An 18,706-nucleotide genomic window follows, 5' to 3' on the forward strand; every position below is an offset into this window, starting at 1 on the left:
GTGCTTTATAAGTATACGAAGGAAATGTTCATAATAAATACATTGTATGCAGTGTGGTAGCTGTGTTGGAACCAGAATACTAGAGAGAGAAGGTGGGGGAGATATCTTTTATTGGACCAACTTTTTAGTAAAGGATACAAGCTAATGAATTGTCTCCCTCACCAACAGAAGTTGGTCCAATAAGAAATTATCTCCCCTCCCTGTCTCCATAATAAATATGGTAATTAATACAGCTGGTCAACAATAGAACAAAAATTCTGTTGAAATTGTTTTTTCCATCAAAATGTTGGATGGAAATGTTGATTGCTTTTATATTTTTAGACCAACTCTAGTAATTAACTTAGTTAAAGATAGTAATTGGAATCCCATGCTTTCTAAGATGTCTCTTAAACAGAAGTTTGCCTTGCTCACTGTAAAAAATGATTCTTGGGTATTTAGCTAAAAATCATATACAATTTCAATTTAGTTTCTGATAGGTCCTCTATTGGGAAGATGGGTTCTCTAACTTAAGTTATAAGTCTAAAATATTTAGAAACAATCTCCAAACAGTTCCAAAGGGCAATATTCTTCTATTAAACTATTTGCTTCCCCTGGCCAGACAATACTGGATTCTCATGCATAGTTAACTGGAGTTAGCCAACAACTAATGCAATGGGAATACAGATTTACAGTGATCCTAAAGATATCTAATTTTTGTTGTCACTTCACAATCTGTGTAAAATATTTGATTCCATACTAAATAGTTTAAACATATCAATCCTGTAATGCAATGTTTTACTTACATTTCTTTAGATTAAATTAACAGAAGATGATTTACATAAAATGCTGTATACATGTCCAAAACAATTTGATCTAAAATCCAGTTTCCATCTATGTTATTTTAAACAGATTTTGAAATCTGACAATTTAAAATTCTGCTTTATACTAGATACAGTACTTAGGTATGTTCATCACCACTTAGATTTAGGAAGGGTATGTGTACTGCAACTAATTTATTTTCTTTGCCTTCAGTTTCTCTTATGGGAAGAAAACGTCACATGTGTAGACTATTCCAGGCAACATTTCTCTAATGTACAAGCTTACTAATTGAGGGCTCTCTGTTCCCAACCAGTTAACAGTTCTAAGGCTTATTGTTATTATTATTTATAGCTTGATTCTTTAGCTGAAGGAAAATTTACTAGCAAGAACTAAGGTTACAGGTAAACTATTTTGTATTTTTGATTATATATGAATATGTTTACTTTTTCTAACCAAACTGTTGATTACAATTAAGGAGGGATGTGTTCTTAAAATGTATGTTGGAAAAATATCTTTATTAAGCATAAATAAGTTTCAGTTTCTGTACAACAAACATTTGTATAACTTCATTCCTGATAAAAATGGAAAACTATCTGGGCCATAGACAGTTCTGAAAGAGAGTCTGCTACAAGACTTGGCAATACAATCTTCAGTAGAAGAGATCTGAGTTGGAGAGTACTCTCACTCTTCTGGCCAATGGGTCCAAAGAAAGGGAGATGGCCATTTGTTCTATAACCACTTTTTGCTAGACAATCTACAGAGCAATAGTGGTCAGAGAAAGCTGTAATGCCCTGACTCAGGACAGGAGGAGAAGCACAGCAGTAGTAATGGCCTTACAGAAATGCTATTTTGGAATTCTAAAAGGGAGATGTATGAAAGGGTGGAGAAGTTTGAGGATCATGACCAACCTCCAGCTTTAGACCAAGCATGTTAAGGGAGGGCCCATGCTCAAATGCTGAATGATGAAAACAAGGGACAGGTTAAAACTGCTATCAAAAACACCACACAAGAGGATAAGCTACTCTATGGTATAAACTTTTATGTCAAAATGGAATACATAAGGTTAAAGATAACCTTTGTATATATTTGTTACAGCTGTAATTAAGAGTTACAAATACAATATCAAGTCTCAGAACTGAAGTATTCTTAAAAATGCATCCATTTGTTATTAAATCAGTACAGTAAGTAATAAGGAAGCTATCTTACAGAAGGTAAGCAGCCACATAGCCTTAGTTTGTTTCAGAAAACAGAAATATAATACAAATCAGATCAAGACAAAGCTCAACTATTAACAGCCACCACTATTTTTCATGTACTACTTCTTCCATAAAACACCGGATAATCAAAACCTAGTAGATTGAATGCATCCACTGAAGGAAATTGTGCCAATTTTTCTCCTCTAATAGAAAAGTCAGTAGTATATCAACTTTCTTCCAAGAAAGGAAACACCACCAGCCATTCATATTGCATTTTAAGATGTAGTGATATTAAGGTTATACTGAAAAGGCAAGTTTTCCAGGATTTCAAAAAATGTTTTGCTGATTTGATTTGTAAGAAGTAACTTGCCATTTCCAATGTGCTCTAAAAATGCATGTTTATGTAGCAGGGATCTGTGGCAGTCCAAATTCATCCACCAATACACCATCCTATGGGGAGGAAAAAAAAAAAGATATAGTTTAATCAATTAGGTATACAACCTTTAAGATTACTTTATAGTTTGGAGTTACAAGACAAAATAGGGGCATCAGTATTTTCTGTAGCCGACCTCACTTATCCATTTTATTATAGTCCAAAAAAAGTGAAAATTGAACATCAATCTGCTGACATATGCTTACATACAAAAGCCACGTGAAAAAAGTTGGAAGAACATGGAAAAAATGCTGGTTTAGATTTGCTTGAAAAAAAAAACATGTAAAAATGCTAAGTACACTATGACAGCCCTTTCAACTAACTACAGTCAGTACCTTCTGGGGAAATAGATTTTTACAGCAGAAAGACAACATTAGTTTGTACAGTAAAGTTGGCCTCCCAAAGCATAGAAGTGAAATCTATACAAGAGACTACCCTAAGCATCTCCAAACGTGCTAAGCCCAATTCTGCTCCACCTTTAAGGCTTTCCATTAAGCAATAGCTTTATCAGTGTCATGACTGACTGATTAAAACAAGTTTTACTGTACATTTATTAAATAAGAAGGGAAAAGGCCCACCTTGTTTTTTGCGTCAATAGGAGTGCCTTCTGGAATTGCTGGAGCAGATGCAGCTTCATCTAAATAGGAACTGTCCTCATCAACTAATAGCTCATCACCTAAGGCATCCAGTTCTGAAATTAAATTACATTACATACGTTACAGCTATACGAGGGCTGAAGGACTGATCGATCACGGTGATGTTAAATTAAGCAAGGGATTTCTTTGGCAAGGAAAAAAAAATACATGTAAAGGAAGTTACTGGGGGATGTGTTAAGAACAAAACCAGAGGATCTGCCTTGGTGGACATGCCATAAGGCAGCTAGAGGAACACGCAAAAGGGGCTGTGACATTTTGTACCTTGGAGTAACCCCCATATTCCTCATTTTTATAAAATTGTGATCTTGCATACAATACATGCCTTGTAAGGTATCAGGGGAAAGGTTATGATCTGCTGAAAGTCTCTATCCATATATGTATATTTCTCTATCCATATATGTATATCATTAATGCATATGAAGTTATGAGAATTTTGTTGTATGGTTTCACTAAAACAATGTAAATTGGGAAATCAGCCAGATATTAGCTCCCCAGAGGCAACAGCAAGGAAAGTAACCAATACCCAGGCAGGGTATCAACCAACCCATAAACCACCATTGTCCAGCAAGGGAGCTACAATTCAATGACTCGCGTGCATGAGACCACACCAGGAGAATTGCTCAACCTTGCCTGGAGACTCAGCAATGCCCAGACATGCCTGGACTTGTGTTCTACAAGCACATGGATTGAGGGTATAAAATCAAACACAGGGGTCTCATGCTTGGCCTTTCTCCTTCCCCCACCTAAGCTGCAAGCAACAAGGACACTCAGAAGACTCCAACTGAGGGGACTGGCCCAGATTTCAAGGGTGAAATCTGTGTACTATTAACTACATCATCAGTGGGGTGAGGAAAAACTGCTTAGTCTAGTTGTTGCCCAGTCTAATAGGATTGAGAGCTTAGACTACATGCTTACATTTTCTTTTCTTTTGATAACTAACTCTGACTTTTTGCCCATCACTTAATATCACTTAAAAGCTATCTTTTGTAGTCAATCAATTTGTTTTACTATTTATCTTTACCAGTGAGTCTGCCTGAAGTGTGTGGTAAATCTGCTCAGGTTTTGCAAAGGCTGGTGTATATCTACTTTCCATTGATGAAATGGTGAACCAATACATACATTTGCACTGCCCATCTTGAGCACCTCAAGACAGTCTATTCCTGAGGTACAGTGCTGGGAGCTGGGGGGATTTGGCTGATGCCTTTCCCTGTATGAGTCATGAGTGGCTCTGGGAGAATTCATGCAATCTAGCTGGGGGTGGGGGAGAAAGAGGGGAGAGTTGTGCTGAGCAATAACAGCACCTGGAGGGCTTTGCTGCTGGTACTAGCAAGGCATTGTGAGAGACACCCCAGACTAGAGAGAGTTAAGGGGGAACAGTGGTCCCACAGTCCCAGGCTGCACCCCAAGGGGATCCCGTTCCAGTGGCGCAGCGAGTAGGGTGAAATACACAGCTTGTTGTATCAAGGAAGATTTGCATTTCATACACTGGTGTAAAGATTTTAAGTGAGGCTTTAAGTGTGGTGGCTAAGGACAGTCAGGAGGAAGCTACCAGTTTGTTATTTTCTGTTTGGAAGTAGGGAGAGAAAAGCAGGAAAATGACTGAAAGCAGTGAAGTGATTGCGAAGTTGGAGCTTTTTAGGCTGCAGGTTGCAGAAAAGGAAAGGGAGAAACAGAGATTATTGGAACTGAAGAAACTGGAGATAAAGGAAAAGCAGGAGGAAAGAGAAAAGGAGTGAGAGGAAAAAGAAAGAGCGGGAGCAAAAACACCAACTGAACCTGTAGAGAAGCAGAACCAGAACCCACCAATCCCAGCAATTCCCATCACACCAAAAATCCACAACTGGGACCATTTATGTCCTACATACAATGAGGCAGATGATATTGCTGAATATCTGACCACATTTGAAAGGCTGCATGCAGTGCATGAAATCCATGATGCCAAGAAAGTTCCTACCCTGATCGTAAAATTAATTAGTAAAGCTCCGACTGTATTTAATGAAATGCCCATTGAGGATGCTTTAGACCAGTGGTTCCCAAACTTGTTCCACTGCTAGTGCAGGGAAAGCCCCTGGCGGGGCGGGCCAGTTTGTGTACCTACCACGTCTGCAGGTTCGGCCGATAGCGGCTCACACTGGCCGTGGTTCGCTGCTCCAGGCTGGAAGCGGCGGCCACTACGCCCCACAGCCTGCGCCGCTTCCAGCAGCTCCCATTGGCCTGGAGCAGCGAACCACGGCCACTGGGAGCCCCGATCGGCCGAACTCGCGGAGGCGGCAGGTACATAAACCAGCCCGGCCCGCCATGGGCTTTCCCTGCACAAGCGGCGGAACAAGTTTGGGAACCACTGCTTTAGACTATTGTAAATTTAAAAACACTATTTGGTAAAGGTTTCAGATTACCCCTGAAACATACAGAGTTAAGAGGGATATTGGTATGAGTAATGGGGAACATGTGAACAAAATGAAAGATGTGATGGGAAAGTGGGTGAGGGGCAAAGGTGTTACCAGCTTTGAGGGAATGTTTGATCTTGTGGCTCAAGAGCATTTCCTAGGCATATGCAAGGCTGATGTAAAGCAGTGTTAATGGGACAAAAATGTAAAGTCTGTGGATGAGATGGCATCTCTAGCGGATGCCTTTGAACAGACCCAGGCATCTACTGAAAACAAACCACTGAAAGAAGTGTTTAAAGCTTATCCCTAGCAAGAGGGAGGGTGGCTGGGAGGCTGGGTACTCACCTCCCCAAAACCATTCCTCTAACCCTCATCCCAAATCTCCTGTAAAAACAGAACAGCCCAAAAGGTGCTATCAGTGCAATTCCACTGATCATTTGAGGAATAAATGCCGTATGCTAGGAGGAAGCAGGCAACCAATAGCTCATGGAGTTCTGCTGTCCTCAACACAGAAACCCCGTAGGCAATCAAAACCTATCATATTGGTTTTGTGAGATTAGCCTCTGCAGAACCAGATATGGAGCATGTTAAGGTTGTCCAAATTAATGGCAAGGAATGCTTGGGGCAGAGGGATACGGGGCCCAGATCTCTCTGGCTAAGCAGTGTCGAGTCCAAAAGGCCATTATGTTACCTGGCCAAATGGCAGAGATTGTGGGGGTGGGCGAAAACAGATTCCTCGTACCTCTAGCTAAAATCCATGTGGCATAGGAAGGTTTGGAAAGTGTTTTGACTGTGGGGGTAATGGAACACCTCCTAGTCGACCTGCTTCTTGGTAATGATTTTTTCCGTGTAGCTCGGGTTAAAATATTTGTCTGCAGCAAGAGGGAGTTTTATGTTGGGACCCCCGAGGGAAAGGGCAAGGTCTCAGGAACTGCTGAGAGAATGGGAGAGAGTCTCCTTGATTCTTCTGCAACAGGGAGAAGCCACATGCTTCCAGGTGGGAGGCTGGTTGAGACCAGTTCTTGCACTGCAGCTGGAGGCAACACCACATCAGGAAGGGATGGGGGTGTAATGCCTGCCAGGGAGAGAACTGTCCAGGTTGTTAGCTGCCAGCAAGTTGCAGCTGAACCAGAGATAGACCCAGCTCTAGGGAGCATAGATAAATGTGTCCCAGAGGAGAGCCCAAAGAAGGGGCAGGTAATCTCAGATGAGGATTCCCATGACTAACACAGAGAAGCCACATGCTTCCAAGTATGGGAGGGGCTGAGATTAGCTCCTTTCCAGCAGAAGGCAACATGCCCTCAAGATCAGGGGCAGGAGAGGTGTTCTCAATGGCTAAGGAAACTGTCCCAGTTGTTAGCTGGCAGAGTTTTGCAGATGAACAAGGGACAGACCCCTTCCTAGGGAGCACAGAGAAATGTGTCTGGGGGGGGGGGGGGGGGCAGGGGAGGGCCCAGAGGAGGAAACTGGGGAAGGAATAGTGGGAGTACAGAAATGTCTCCTCACTGATCACTTCGGGATGCAGCCTGGGCTTCATCTCCTGGGATCCCGTCACAGGGCCAACTGACGGAATCCCTCCATCAAATACTATTCTGAAAAGGAAAACTTATGGGGCTTCACAACAAAGAGGACATGCAAACAGCAGCCCAGGATAGACAGGGATGGTGGAGCATTGTTTGTGCACTAAGCAACATCTGACAATGCAGGAAGGATTCATATTCAGAAAGCTGAGAGAGAGGGAAGCTGCTCCAATAAAGAAGCAACAACCATCTATATCTGAGCCAAACAAATTGATGTTACTTAACAAGACAATTAGTGATACAGAAAAGCACTAGAGAGAAACTAGAATTAACCCTGCAGAAAAGATTTTTTTCTTCAGTAACCACAAAATTCTATAAATGTCAATTATTTATTATACTAACTTGTGCTTTTGCCTGTGCAACTTCCGAGTTAAAAATAATCAGCTATCTACTAATTTCTTGGGGGGAAGAGAGGGAACCCTAAGAAATTGTACTCTTGCAGAAACTAAAAGTACCACTGAATCTCCCTATACTCACTAACCTGCTTCCAAATCATCTTCGTCAATCTCTGGTGTTCCATAACTACGACCCAGTGCGTCCTGGATTTCACTGGCTTCTTCCATCATATCCTCCAATTGGTCTTGTATGTCCTGTAGTAGTAACAAAGTTAAACTTGTCCCAATTGCACAGTTACAAGCTGATTCAACTATAACTATACACTGAAATTCAGAAGTGATTCAGGAGCTAATGTTGCAGACCAAGCTACTCTGCTGAGTCATTTTAATTTAGAAATCCTGTTATAAGACTAGAATATTGTGTTAATTATGCACTTGGTGTAACACTCCGGGTTCTCAGTGGTTAAAAAAATATATTATTTTTATATATTTTTCTAGTCCTATATATATATATATATATATATATATATGACTAGAACAGAGGGAGGGGAACTGGCACCAAAATCTCTGAACGTAGCAGGTTGTTTTATACTTCTCCAGAGTGAATTTAAAAGACTTTAAAAAATAGAATCTAGTGTTTGTTTGCAGAAGGAAGATATGAGGCACATACTAAAAAGCAAAACTAAACTAGATTTTTTTTAAATTTCATACACTGAACTCTAGTGTGGAAGTACAAGGACCATTTCCTCCTCACTTATATTCATATCAAATGATGAAAGTCTCCTAGCATGCTTAATAGATTCTTTGCATACTAAAACAGACATTAAACTTCCAAGACTGCAAATGAAGCCATATTAGATGGCAGGACATTCTAGAATGGGGTCAGAAGCATTTAGAATGGGCTGAAAGGACATTTAAAGCATGAGAGATCAGAGCAGGAATGTTAGCTGTGAAACTCATGCCACTGATGAAGGGGGAGGCGGGATCACAAGTAGTTGAAAGAGTGAAGTGACAGAACCAGTATGGATTGGAAGAATGGGGAAATGTGATTAGATAGGATTTCACAAAACACACCAAAAACCAGTAGACTTGGGAATGGCTGTTCCCACAGAATATGCTACATCTGGTCAGATATCAAAAGCCATACACAAAGTGATCAGCCCAGTGACATTATGGGACAATCCAAAGCATTATTATATTTCATAATAAAGTTGAGAAGATGGAAGTAGTTCCACATCAGGATGATTGTCTAGCTAGAAGACAATGAAGTCTTTTCCACAATTCCAAGTACAGTATTGTATATCAAACTCTTGTTTTATCAATATTTTCAGCTCACACACTTGGGTTTTTAACAATTTAGACATGGAAGAAGAGACCCAAAATTGAAAGCCATAGACACATTTATGCTCAGTGCTAAGGATATATCCATATTTATAACTAACACTTATGAAAACACTAATTGGGAGGCTTAAAAAGAATAAACCTCAAGTACAGAAATTTGAGGAAGCCAGAAGCTTATCTGGGTGTTCTAAAGAATGAGGATTAACCTGAGTTGTGCCATGATGAAGTCAATCAATTAAAAAAAATAAAAATAGATTTTAGTGTAAATCTTACACTAAATGCTTATGCAGATAAGACAACAAGCATTGCCCCCAAAGGGCTTACAATGTAGACACTGTGCATAAACAAAGAAACGGTGATAGAATACACCCATAAAATGATGTAGCAGTCACATTTAGAATGTGTTTTAGCCTTTGCACTTTTATTTTTGGGGAAAAGTCAGTTTTTTAGTAAAAAACTTCTTAGGGGAGGACTAAGCCTTATAGACCTCTTGGAATTGTGTTTTCAGGAGGTACCAGGAGGAGAGGTTGGGAACATGGTGAACCGATTTGGAAGGAGGGAAGAAACAAAGGTAACATGGAAGAATATTAGGAAGCAAAAGTGGGAGGAGTACATAACCAGAGCAGATCATAATAAAGTTTGGAAGGAAAAAGTGGCTGGAGCAGAGAAGTAGTTCCAGTGGGATAACTCAGTTAGATGAATTGAAAGCCAAGTGCTGGGTTGTGCAGTCAGAGGAATTAAAAATCCACATGATCAGGTTTAGCAGTGTATAGAAAATCAGATCAGTTTCATCTTTAACAAAAGCTGTAGAGCTGCTCATTTCTGACTGAAACAATCAGTTGTGCAGTTGGCTCAATTTCACTGTTCTCTCTGGTTTAGGCAATGAATGTTTAATTCCAAATAAACTTTGTGTGCACAGTAATAGTCACTATTGAGCATTTTAACAGTATATTTGGATAGTTTAGTAGTAAGCAGTACAAATGCTCACCTCAATGTGATCAATTTTGACTTGCTTGTAAGCCTTCTTCATTTCTTTCACCCCCAGTTTCATAGCATCAACCTAGAAAGAGAGTCAGACAAGATGCTTTTATCTACTGCAGCACTTATAAATAAAGCAAACTTGAAATGAATATACTGATACCGTTGTCTTTGTGTCTTTCAGTGATTGGATGGTGTAATTGGCTTGTTCCATATTAAAAGACTGCTGTGACAGATTATCCCGCTGTTGTTCATACCTGTTAAAGTATTACAAATGCTGTGTTTAAAACATTACTGTATATCATACAATTTGTAAGTAACCCTAATTAAATTCGCAAAATACCTGAGAGAAACAGCACTTTTCAAACTTGGATACAAAAATAGAAAGCAACCTTTGCTCTTTACTTATTTGTAAACAGTGTTCAGTAATAGTCATTTTAATTTTGTTCGAGGGGCCACTGAACATGACTATGTATTTATGTTTGTTACTTGATAAAGAAGCTATTTCTGAATGCAGAATTAAACTTTTGCTTAGATGGTTGGAAACCATGCATGCCCATGTTTACACAGGTTTATATAGTGTGCTTTGTTGTGATATAAAGGTTTTGTTGACAAATTTGGGATGAGTGCATTACAGTAACTCCTTGCTTAACGTTGTAGTTATGTTCCTGAAAAATGCAACTTTAAGCAAAACAATGAATTAAGTGAATCCGATTTCCCCATAAGAATTAATGTAAATAGTGGGGATTAGGTTCCAGGGAATTTTTTTCGTCAGACAAAAGACATATCACATACATACACACTAGAAGTTTTAAACAAAAAATTTAATACTGTATACAGCAATGATGATTGTGAAGTTTGGTTGAGTGGTGGAGTTGGAGGGTGGGATATTTCCCAGGGAATGCCTTACTGCTAAATGATGAACTAGCACCGGGCTGAGCCCCCAAGGGTTAACACATTGTTAATGTAGCCTGGCACTCTACAAGGCAGCACGAATGGCGGGAGGAGACACAATAGACCTGCAAACATCCCCTGTGGAAACTGAAGATGATAAATGCACACTATCCCACTGGAGCGCACCATTCCCTCCACTTTCCAAAGTGCGGGAGGGGGGAGGGGAAGGGTGTGTGTGTGTGTGTGTGTGTGTGTGAGTGAGAGAGAGATGTGCATTGCCCCTTTAAGTACACGGACGCCACTTTAACTACACTGCCTTTTTAAGTAGATAAGCAAGTAGAGACAGCAGCTGCCAGCAAGCTCCCTCCACCCTGAGCCCTGTTCCCTCCACCCCCAAGCTCTGTTCAGGAGCGGGGGGGAGGGGGCAGGAATGGGGGAAGAGGGACACCCTGACATCAGCACCTCTCTTTCCCTCCACCCCCTGCACAGCAAGCAGAAGGTTCCCGGAGCAGCTCCAAGGCAGACGACAGGAGCAGTACATGGCAGTGGGAGGGAAGGACACCTGAACTGCCCAGCAATTGATAGCCTGCTGGGCAGCTGCTGCACAGGGAATTTATGGGAGCTGATATGGGGGCTGCCAGTCCACCCTGGTTCCAAGCCCCCACCAGCTATCTCCAACGGGCTGCTTTTCCTGCAAGCAGTGGACAAGGCAGGCGGCTGCCAAGCAACGCTATAAGGGAGCATTGCGCAACTTTAAAAGAGAATGTTCTCTAATAGATCAGCGACGTTACAACGTTAACTGGGACGACGTTAAGTGAGGAGTTACTGTACTTACTAATGGCACAACAATATGGGAGAAACATAGCTCATCCCATAGAGTGCTCTGATTGGGTCCAACCAGAATGTTAAGAACACCAGTGAGATCCAAGGAGCCATCGATTGTGCATATAAAGAACTTACTGTGATGCTGATTCATGCATGTAAAGTAGAAATTTATATAACATGCAGCAATACCCATCTCTCTCTATATAAAAGCAAGACAGAAAATCAAGTGTAACTTCAATGATTTACCAGTCATTTTGTTTTAATTCAAGGTGTACCAGTACTGCACATTATATAATATTATGTGTATATTAAATATCAAACCTATTTATATACAAATAATGCACAGACATGCTGACACTGACTTTTTTTTAGCTTTGATACTTCAAGATCAAAAACTGGATGTTTATAAACAGCTGACTACGATTTCTTCCATGATTTGTTTGCAAGAATACTCACAAGAAATGGCACAAAAATGGGGAAGAGGAAGTGGCAAGTGTGCCAATCCTCCCAAAACTAAACAGAATTTCACTAAATCAGGATTAAGAAAGTTTGAAACTTACATTCGCTTCTGCTTTAATACTCTCAAAGCCTTCTGTTTTACCATATTCTGAAAGAGAAATGACAGCCAGTTGTTAGTAAAAGCAAATGTAACAATTTAATTGCTCTGGGTTACACTATTACAGTATTTAATGCATAAAATTATTTTTTTATTTTTTACTGTAAGAGGTCCTTTCTTTAAATTTGTGAGAGCTGTTAAACACAATTAACAGTCACAATGAATACTCATAGTAAGTATTGAAACAGGCATATCTCTGTTGGTAATAATGAAACCCCATATAACTTCTGTTTAAATAAAGGAAAAACACACCCAAAAAGCAGAACACACTCAGATAAATGGCAAATTTCTCTGGACATTACCTTTCAAAAACATTTCAATGGTCAGTATCAACCAAATAATGCTTTGTAAGGTGCTATCACTACATGCATGAAGAATTTCCATTCACTTTAAAACTCAAAACAAACTAAACTTTGTTAACAGTTGTTTCCTTTAGGTGTTTGCCCCATTTCTCAAGCTCATGGGGTTCCCCCCCCCCCATCCATTTCTGAAAGATTTGGAATCTCCTCCATACGCAAATGAACCAAGGAGCCTGCCCTGCAGACTTGACCTCATAGAGCCGCAGGGGAAGGACGGAGAGAAAGCAAGAAAAGGAACACAGACTCCCTTCTCCCAAGGAAGCCTACTGGTTTCACAGGGATACCCAGATTGTACTTCTAAGTTCTTGCATTTTCTCCCTGCTTCCTCCTCTCCTCACACCACTGTTCTCCATATTATGGTTTGCAAGCTCTACCTGAGAGAGCCTCAAAGTAAGCAAACTGGTTCCACTTCCATCCTTACCCCTAACCACAATGAGATCTCATTTGCATTTCTCAGTTAAAAATAAAAAAGAGACAAAGTTTACATTTAGCATTTTACTGACATTTTAATGTTTCCCATGGTAGGTGTTCAATTTAGTGAAATCTGTGACAACTATGAAAAGAGAGACAGTGATTAGTGCAGAGGAAGACAATTTAACACAGTGTGACTGGATGGCCAGAGAGTGCTTGACCAAGCCTACGATCTCTAATAGCCTGATGCAGATATAAAAAGGAGGTAATAAAATATTTGACTTTGTAGCCAATTTTTTAGTTTTACACAGAGTAGTATTATGAAAATGCAACTTTATTTCAAGACTAGCAACCGATAGGGCACAGATCTGGGAAATAGCTGAGAATACAGACAAGCTTATAGTATCCCACTCTCTCCCAAGATTGCAGGAAGCACTTGTAATGATACTTCTAAGAACCTGGAGAACTGGTTATGACATTGCTCCATTATGTGAATTACTGAAAGTGTGAGTCACTTCACCTTCTCATGTGTACACCAAATAGGATTCTTACCTTTGCAGGTCCCTCCCTCATTTTCTTCATCTGATCTTTATACTTCACCAGTTCTGCATCGAGCCTACTAATTTTCTTGTCAATTGACTCAGCTCTGCTATCCACCTGTGGTACAAGGAAGAGAGACAAAAAATTCATTGCTAACACTCAAGATTTTTTCCAGGCACTTGTAGTCCTTGAAGTAAAATGTGTTCACACTGAGAGTTGCTGTTATACAAGCTAGACTTAAAATGTCAAAAGGTTTTTGGAAGGGACAATTAGATGACAAAAGGTGGCAAAGATTCCTCCTAATAGCATTAATTAAAAAAAACAGACTTTCTTATTGACTTTATGTATTCAGAGAAGTGTCTCACAGAAAACTTAATTTTTTCATTCTGTGAATCATTACTAGAGAGAGGCACACAATCATATTACATTTTTACTCAGTGGTATGACATTAAATTTGCAAATTCAATTTGTATCATAATATCTGAATATAGGTAATCTGTCAACATTTTAATTCTGATGCATTTATCCTTCTGTTAGACCCCTTTTTCCTCTAAACAAAGAGACAGTGTGCGCCAGCTTGGAGGAGGACATTGATAATATACTATTGCCAGGGGCATTTTCTATGCAGAGCAATTGATATTAGCTCTCTCCAGACTAGAGACAAAATGCCTGGCTACAGCTGGCACTGAAAGATTTACTTTAAGCTTTCCACTATGCCAGCTGTTTTATTCATAAAAGGAAAATAAATTGTACAACATTTTAAAAATATTGTACATTTATGGTGCCTTGAAACAACTCTTAAAGGGTCCTAAAGCTCTCCACAAACATCCATCTACCCTTTAACTCAACCATCACAAGGGTGGGAGTACAATTATTATTTGGACAACTAGCGCACATCATTCTGGATAACAGGTTGACTAAATAAGACCCTGAGGCAGACTCTCCTAATCTAATTATGTATGCCACAGAATCTAATGTACACAGAACAGACAGAACCTCAGTTTTAAGGTGATGTTGGATAGATTCCTACATTGCAGAGTGCATGGAACTCAGTTTATCTGCCTCCAAAGGACTGAGCTGGCTGTATTGGGATTTAAACCTCTGAGTCCAGAGTCTTTAAATTCTGTGTTTAAACCACTGATATACAAAATAGCGTGTGTCTACAAAGTAGGAGAAAATTCTCCACATAATCTAAGGAGAATCCCAGTTAACACACACAAAGGAGAAATGGGTTTCACTATTAAACCATTTTCTTTCCTGTACAAGTGAATGATACAAGCACAGAGGCACTGCATTTATCTCCAGATGAAAGGCCCATGGTGAGAGTAACAAATTTATTCCAGAACAAAATATTAAACTTCTGTTTCTCATGACATATCTAAGATTCTAATTATGCCTTCTTGCGCCCCAAACTAAGCATTCTGACTACTTGTCTGAAGTAAACTTCTAATTTCTGTTGTTTTACTGGAAAAAAAAAAAATTACCAAACAGGAGTAAATAATAAGACGACAATGTAAAATCCAATATAAACTGTCAGGAAAAAGAAAAGGGTGAAGAGTAGCCTTACATTTTCAGTAACTGTTTTGGGGTGAACCCTGACCTAACTTAAAACTGAATTACCTCTCCCAATAATTTACATTCTTTTTATCAGTATAATTGAACTTGGTAAGGATTGTTATATAATGCATTATTTGTAGTCTATGCTGCACTAGGAATTATTTTTATATTGAAAAAGGTGAGGCTTAATTACCCTCTATCAACTCTTAAATTTTTATCATTGACACTAATTGTATCCTTACAGTCTATCCACAGACACCTGTTTAGTTGTCATACATTGCCAAGCAACTAGAAAAGAACAAACGTAAATATAAAGAAACGTTAAAAGGATCGAGGCAGCAGCTAAGACTATCCATCAAACGGTGTAAAGAAGTGTCCAAAATTGATAAAGTAATATAAATATATTTATGCATTAAACTAGGCAATTTTGAGAGCCTCACAATGTGTACACTATCTTCATCGCTGTACACTGCTCTCTATATTGACACTTTGAGGCCAATTAAAAAGCCACTAAATCATCCCCTTCCTTATTATGGAATCTATTATGTACATAATAAATATTGTACCTGTTACACAAATGAGTTGTCTACAAGACTGAAGAAGATTTACTGTTTAAAGAATAATTCTACAGCATACCACTGAAAATTAGGCCAAGCACTTTTAGTTAGTAAAGTAATTGCAAGGAGCATCACTCAGTAGGAAAAGTTATCCCAGACATGGACCATGAACATCTCTTCCATTTGTTTATTTGTCCACTAGCATATGCAATTATCTGATGTTCACACACAGTTGATGCAATTGCTTGTTAGGCACAGTTGAGCACCTAAATTCTGTTCTTAATAGGACCATCATTAGGTTGAAAAGGTTACAACCCATTGAGATGAATGGGGCAGTTTGTTTACAGGAATTGTTTCAGACTGTCTGCAGATTCCAGAAAACAGTTGTGAATCAGTTTTGTAGTAGTTTCAGTTCACATTTGGAAGGTTTCATTGCCGCCATAAGGGCTAAAAAGTCTATTTGTTTTTAGAATGCTGCATAATTTAAATCTTCCAAGAAGTTAGCCAAATACCTCAAAGCACCATATTCTTTTTCCTCAATTTTTAATTATTTAATATATAGAGGAAAGGTATGATCCCTAAAGCGAAAGTTTGCTGGAAGATTGCATTTCATATAGTTTTAGGGCCAAAAGGACCACCACATCATGTGGTCTGATCTCCTAAATGTCTTCCTAAACTTTCTTTCAAGAAGAACATTACAATAGCAGTCAGGCACTCAACTACATGTTTGACTGCTCTATTAATACTTCTCAACTTGTATTATTTAAAGGACAATTAAACAAGCCCATCACATCTCTGTATGTCTTTACTCTGTTTTGCAGCAAGTTCGTCCATGGCAGAGATTGTGCTAAGAACAATCCCATCATTCTTCACCAGCCTGAGGATGGTATTCATGTGACTTGGCCATCCTTTGAACTGCATGGTGTGGGCTTCCCGCTGGGCCCAGTCCAGCTTTTCCACAATGTGCTGTTTGGGATTGGCAGGCAGTGGGGAATTATGAGAGAACAAGAAAAGAAAGGAGGGGTGTGTGTGACAGCCCTTTGGAAGGATGAATAGAGTCGGTAACAACAGAGAAAACATTGAGGGACCTGGGCTCTGAGTGTGTCTGTCCATAGGAGTCTGAATATAGATAGGTAGTGGTAGTGGCGGGAGGGGGGAAAAGGGAAGGAAGGGGTCTCTCTCTCTCTCTCTCTCCAGGTGTTGCAGCATATTTCTCGAGGTCTCTCCTCCTCTATAGGTGTCACTGTGGGTCTATCTTGTGCTTAGCAACAGAGGGTCCTGTGGCACCTTTAAGACTAACAGAAGTATTGGGAGCATAAGCTTTCGTGGGTAAGAACCTCACTTCTTGCATCTGAAGAAGTGAAGTTCTTACCCACGAAAGCTTATGCTCCCAATACTTCTGTTAGTCTTAAAGGTGCCACAGGAACCTCTGTTGCTTTTTACAGATTCAGACTAACACGGCTACCCCCTGTCTTGTGCTTGTGTGTCTCGTGTGGGAGTGGGGGTGAGGTGCCCCCTCCCCCCAGCTCTCTCCGTAGGTGTCTCTCTCTATCAGTGGGGAGAGGGGAGTTGTGTCTCACCCTAGTGTCGCTGTGTGTTTCTCGGGGTGTGGCTCTCCGTATGGGTGTGGCTGGCTCGCGGCGGGGAAGGGATTGTGTGTCCCCGGGGGTGAGTCACACGCAGGTCCTGATAACAACAACGGCCCGGTGCGGGGGGCGCACCCCGGCTGGAGATTTTCCCCGCTAACCCGGGCCAGAGCCGCCTCGGCGACCCGAACACGGGACGGGGCTGGGATCGGGGGGGGGCGGGCGGCCCGGCCTGTGCCCGCCCGGCTGGCCCCGCACACTCACCGTCCCGATACAATCGGTGAGGTTCGGCGGCGGCACTTTAGGCTTCGATTTCCCGAAGAATCGATTCATCGCGGCGGCCTCAGAGCGGGACGGACACAAGCGGCGGCGGCGGCGGCGGCACCGGCAGCGACTCTCCCAACCCGGAAACGCTCCGTCTCGCCGCCCCTCCCCCACTGCCGTGCGCTCTGCACCGGCGCTAGTGACGTCTCACCCGACAGCCAATCCGGGAAGGCAGAGGACGGGACACGTCTGGATAAGGGCGGAAGTTAGGAAGGAAAGCGCCGCTCTCTGCTCTTCCGCCCAGCTGCGTGAGCAGCGATTGGCCCTGGATGTGGGGGCGGGGCTAAAAGGGGCAGCTGGGGACAGAGACGCCAATCAAAGGGCCCGCGGCAGCCAGTGCCCTCGCGGGGTGGCGGGGACGGAACAACCTGCCCCCAGCCCGACCGGCTCCTTCCACCGCCCAGAGCCCCTGCCCCGCCCGGCGCGCTCCGCAGGCCGCGCCCTTCGCCCCCACCCCGGGGGGAGCGAAATCCCCCATCACGCAGGGGCGGGGTCTCCGGGTTCCGTCCCCAGGGGAGCGCCCTGAGCCCCCGGGTGCTAGGTGCCTTCACCAGCGCAGCGCTTCTCCCGTCCTTGGGGTCGCCAGCGCTCGAGGAGTGGGCTGGAGGCTCCAGGAATTAAAGACGAAGCTTTAATTAAAGACTGTCATGGGATGTAACCTCCAGGAATACGTCTATGCAAAATGGGCAACCCCCTTCCTTCTGCCAAACCTGCCCCCTACAGGGACGGGCTAAGGGTTCAAAAGTTACAGCTAGCAGGAAGCACGATCAAGGTCAATGGAGTATCACTCACGCTGCTGACTTCGATCAGTAGAGCAAAGAACCTCACCCCTCATGGATGGAGCTTGTCCGTGCCTGCTTGAAGAAGGGCAAACTGTCTACTGCGTGGAGAACGTGTATTGCCACCACTCAAGAAACCACCTTTTGACAGACACACAAAGGCAATATTTCAAACCTTCCATTTTTAGTTAAGATTACTGAAAAGGTTGGGGCAAGTTAACTGTGAGCATGCAGTTGTTTCAAATTTCCTGGAACTTTGTCAATCTGAATACAGTAGAACCTCAGAGTTACCAACACCTCAGGAATGGAGGTTGTCCATAACTCTGAACAAAGCATTATGGTTGTTCTTTCAAAAGTTTACAACTGATCATTGACTTAATACAGCTTTGAAACTTTACTATACAGAAGAAAAATGCTGCTTTTAACCATCTTAATTTAAATGAAATAAGCACAAACAATTTCCTTAGCTGTCAATTTTTTTTCTAAACTTTCCTTTTATTTTTAACAATACTGTACTGTATTTGCTTCCCCCCCCCCCCACGCTGCTGTCTGAC

General features: G+C 41.5%; 1 protein-coding gene across 1 annotated transcript; it reads right to left on the reverse strand.

Annotated features, from left to right (window-relative positions):
- Nucleotides 1-1,294: 1,294 nt before the first annotated feature.
- Nucleotides 1,295-18,285, reverse strand: CHMP5 (charged multivesicular body protein 5). The gene is made up of 9 exons (XM_065584038.1): nucleotides 18,166-18,285; nucleotides 17,314-17,562; nucleotides 13,362-13,466; nucleotides 11,984-12,030; nucleotides 9,868-9,961; nucleotides 9,715-9,786; nucleotides 7,532-7,640; nucleotides 3,006-3,118; nucleotides 1,295-2,444 (listed from the first exon to the last, which is right to left on the reverse strand). The coding sequence occupies exons 2-9, from the start codon at nucleotides 17,380-17,382 to the stop codon at nucleotides 2,394-2,396; spliced, it is 660 nt and encodes a 219-aa protein (XP_065440110.1). The 5' UTR covers nucleotides 17,383-17,562; nucleotides 18,166-18,285; the 3' UTR covers nucleotides 1,295-2,393.
- Between the last annotated feature and the right edge of the window lie 421 nt (nucleotides 18,286-18,706).

This window comes from Chrysemys picta, chromosome 2, assembly GCF_011386835.1.
Source record: "Chrysemys picta bellii isolate R12L10 chromosome 2, ASM1138683v2, whole genome shotgun sequence".
In the NCBI taxonomy this organism is placed as follows: Eukaryota; Metazoa; Chordata; order Testudines; family Emydidae; genus Chrysemys; species Chrysemys picta.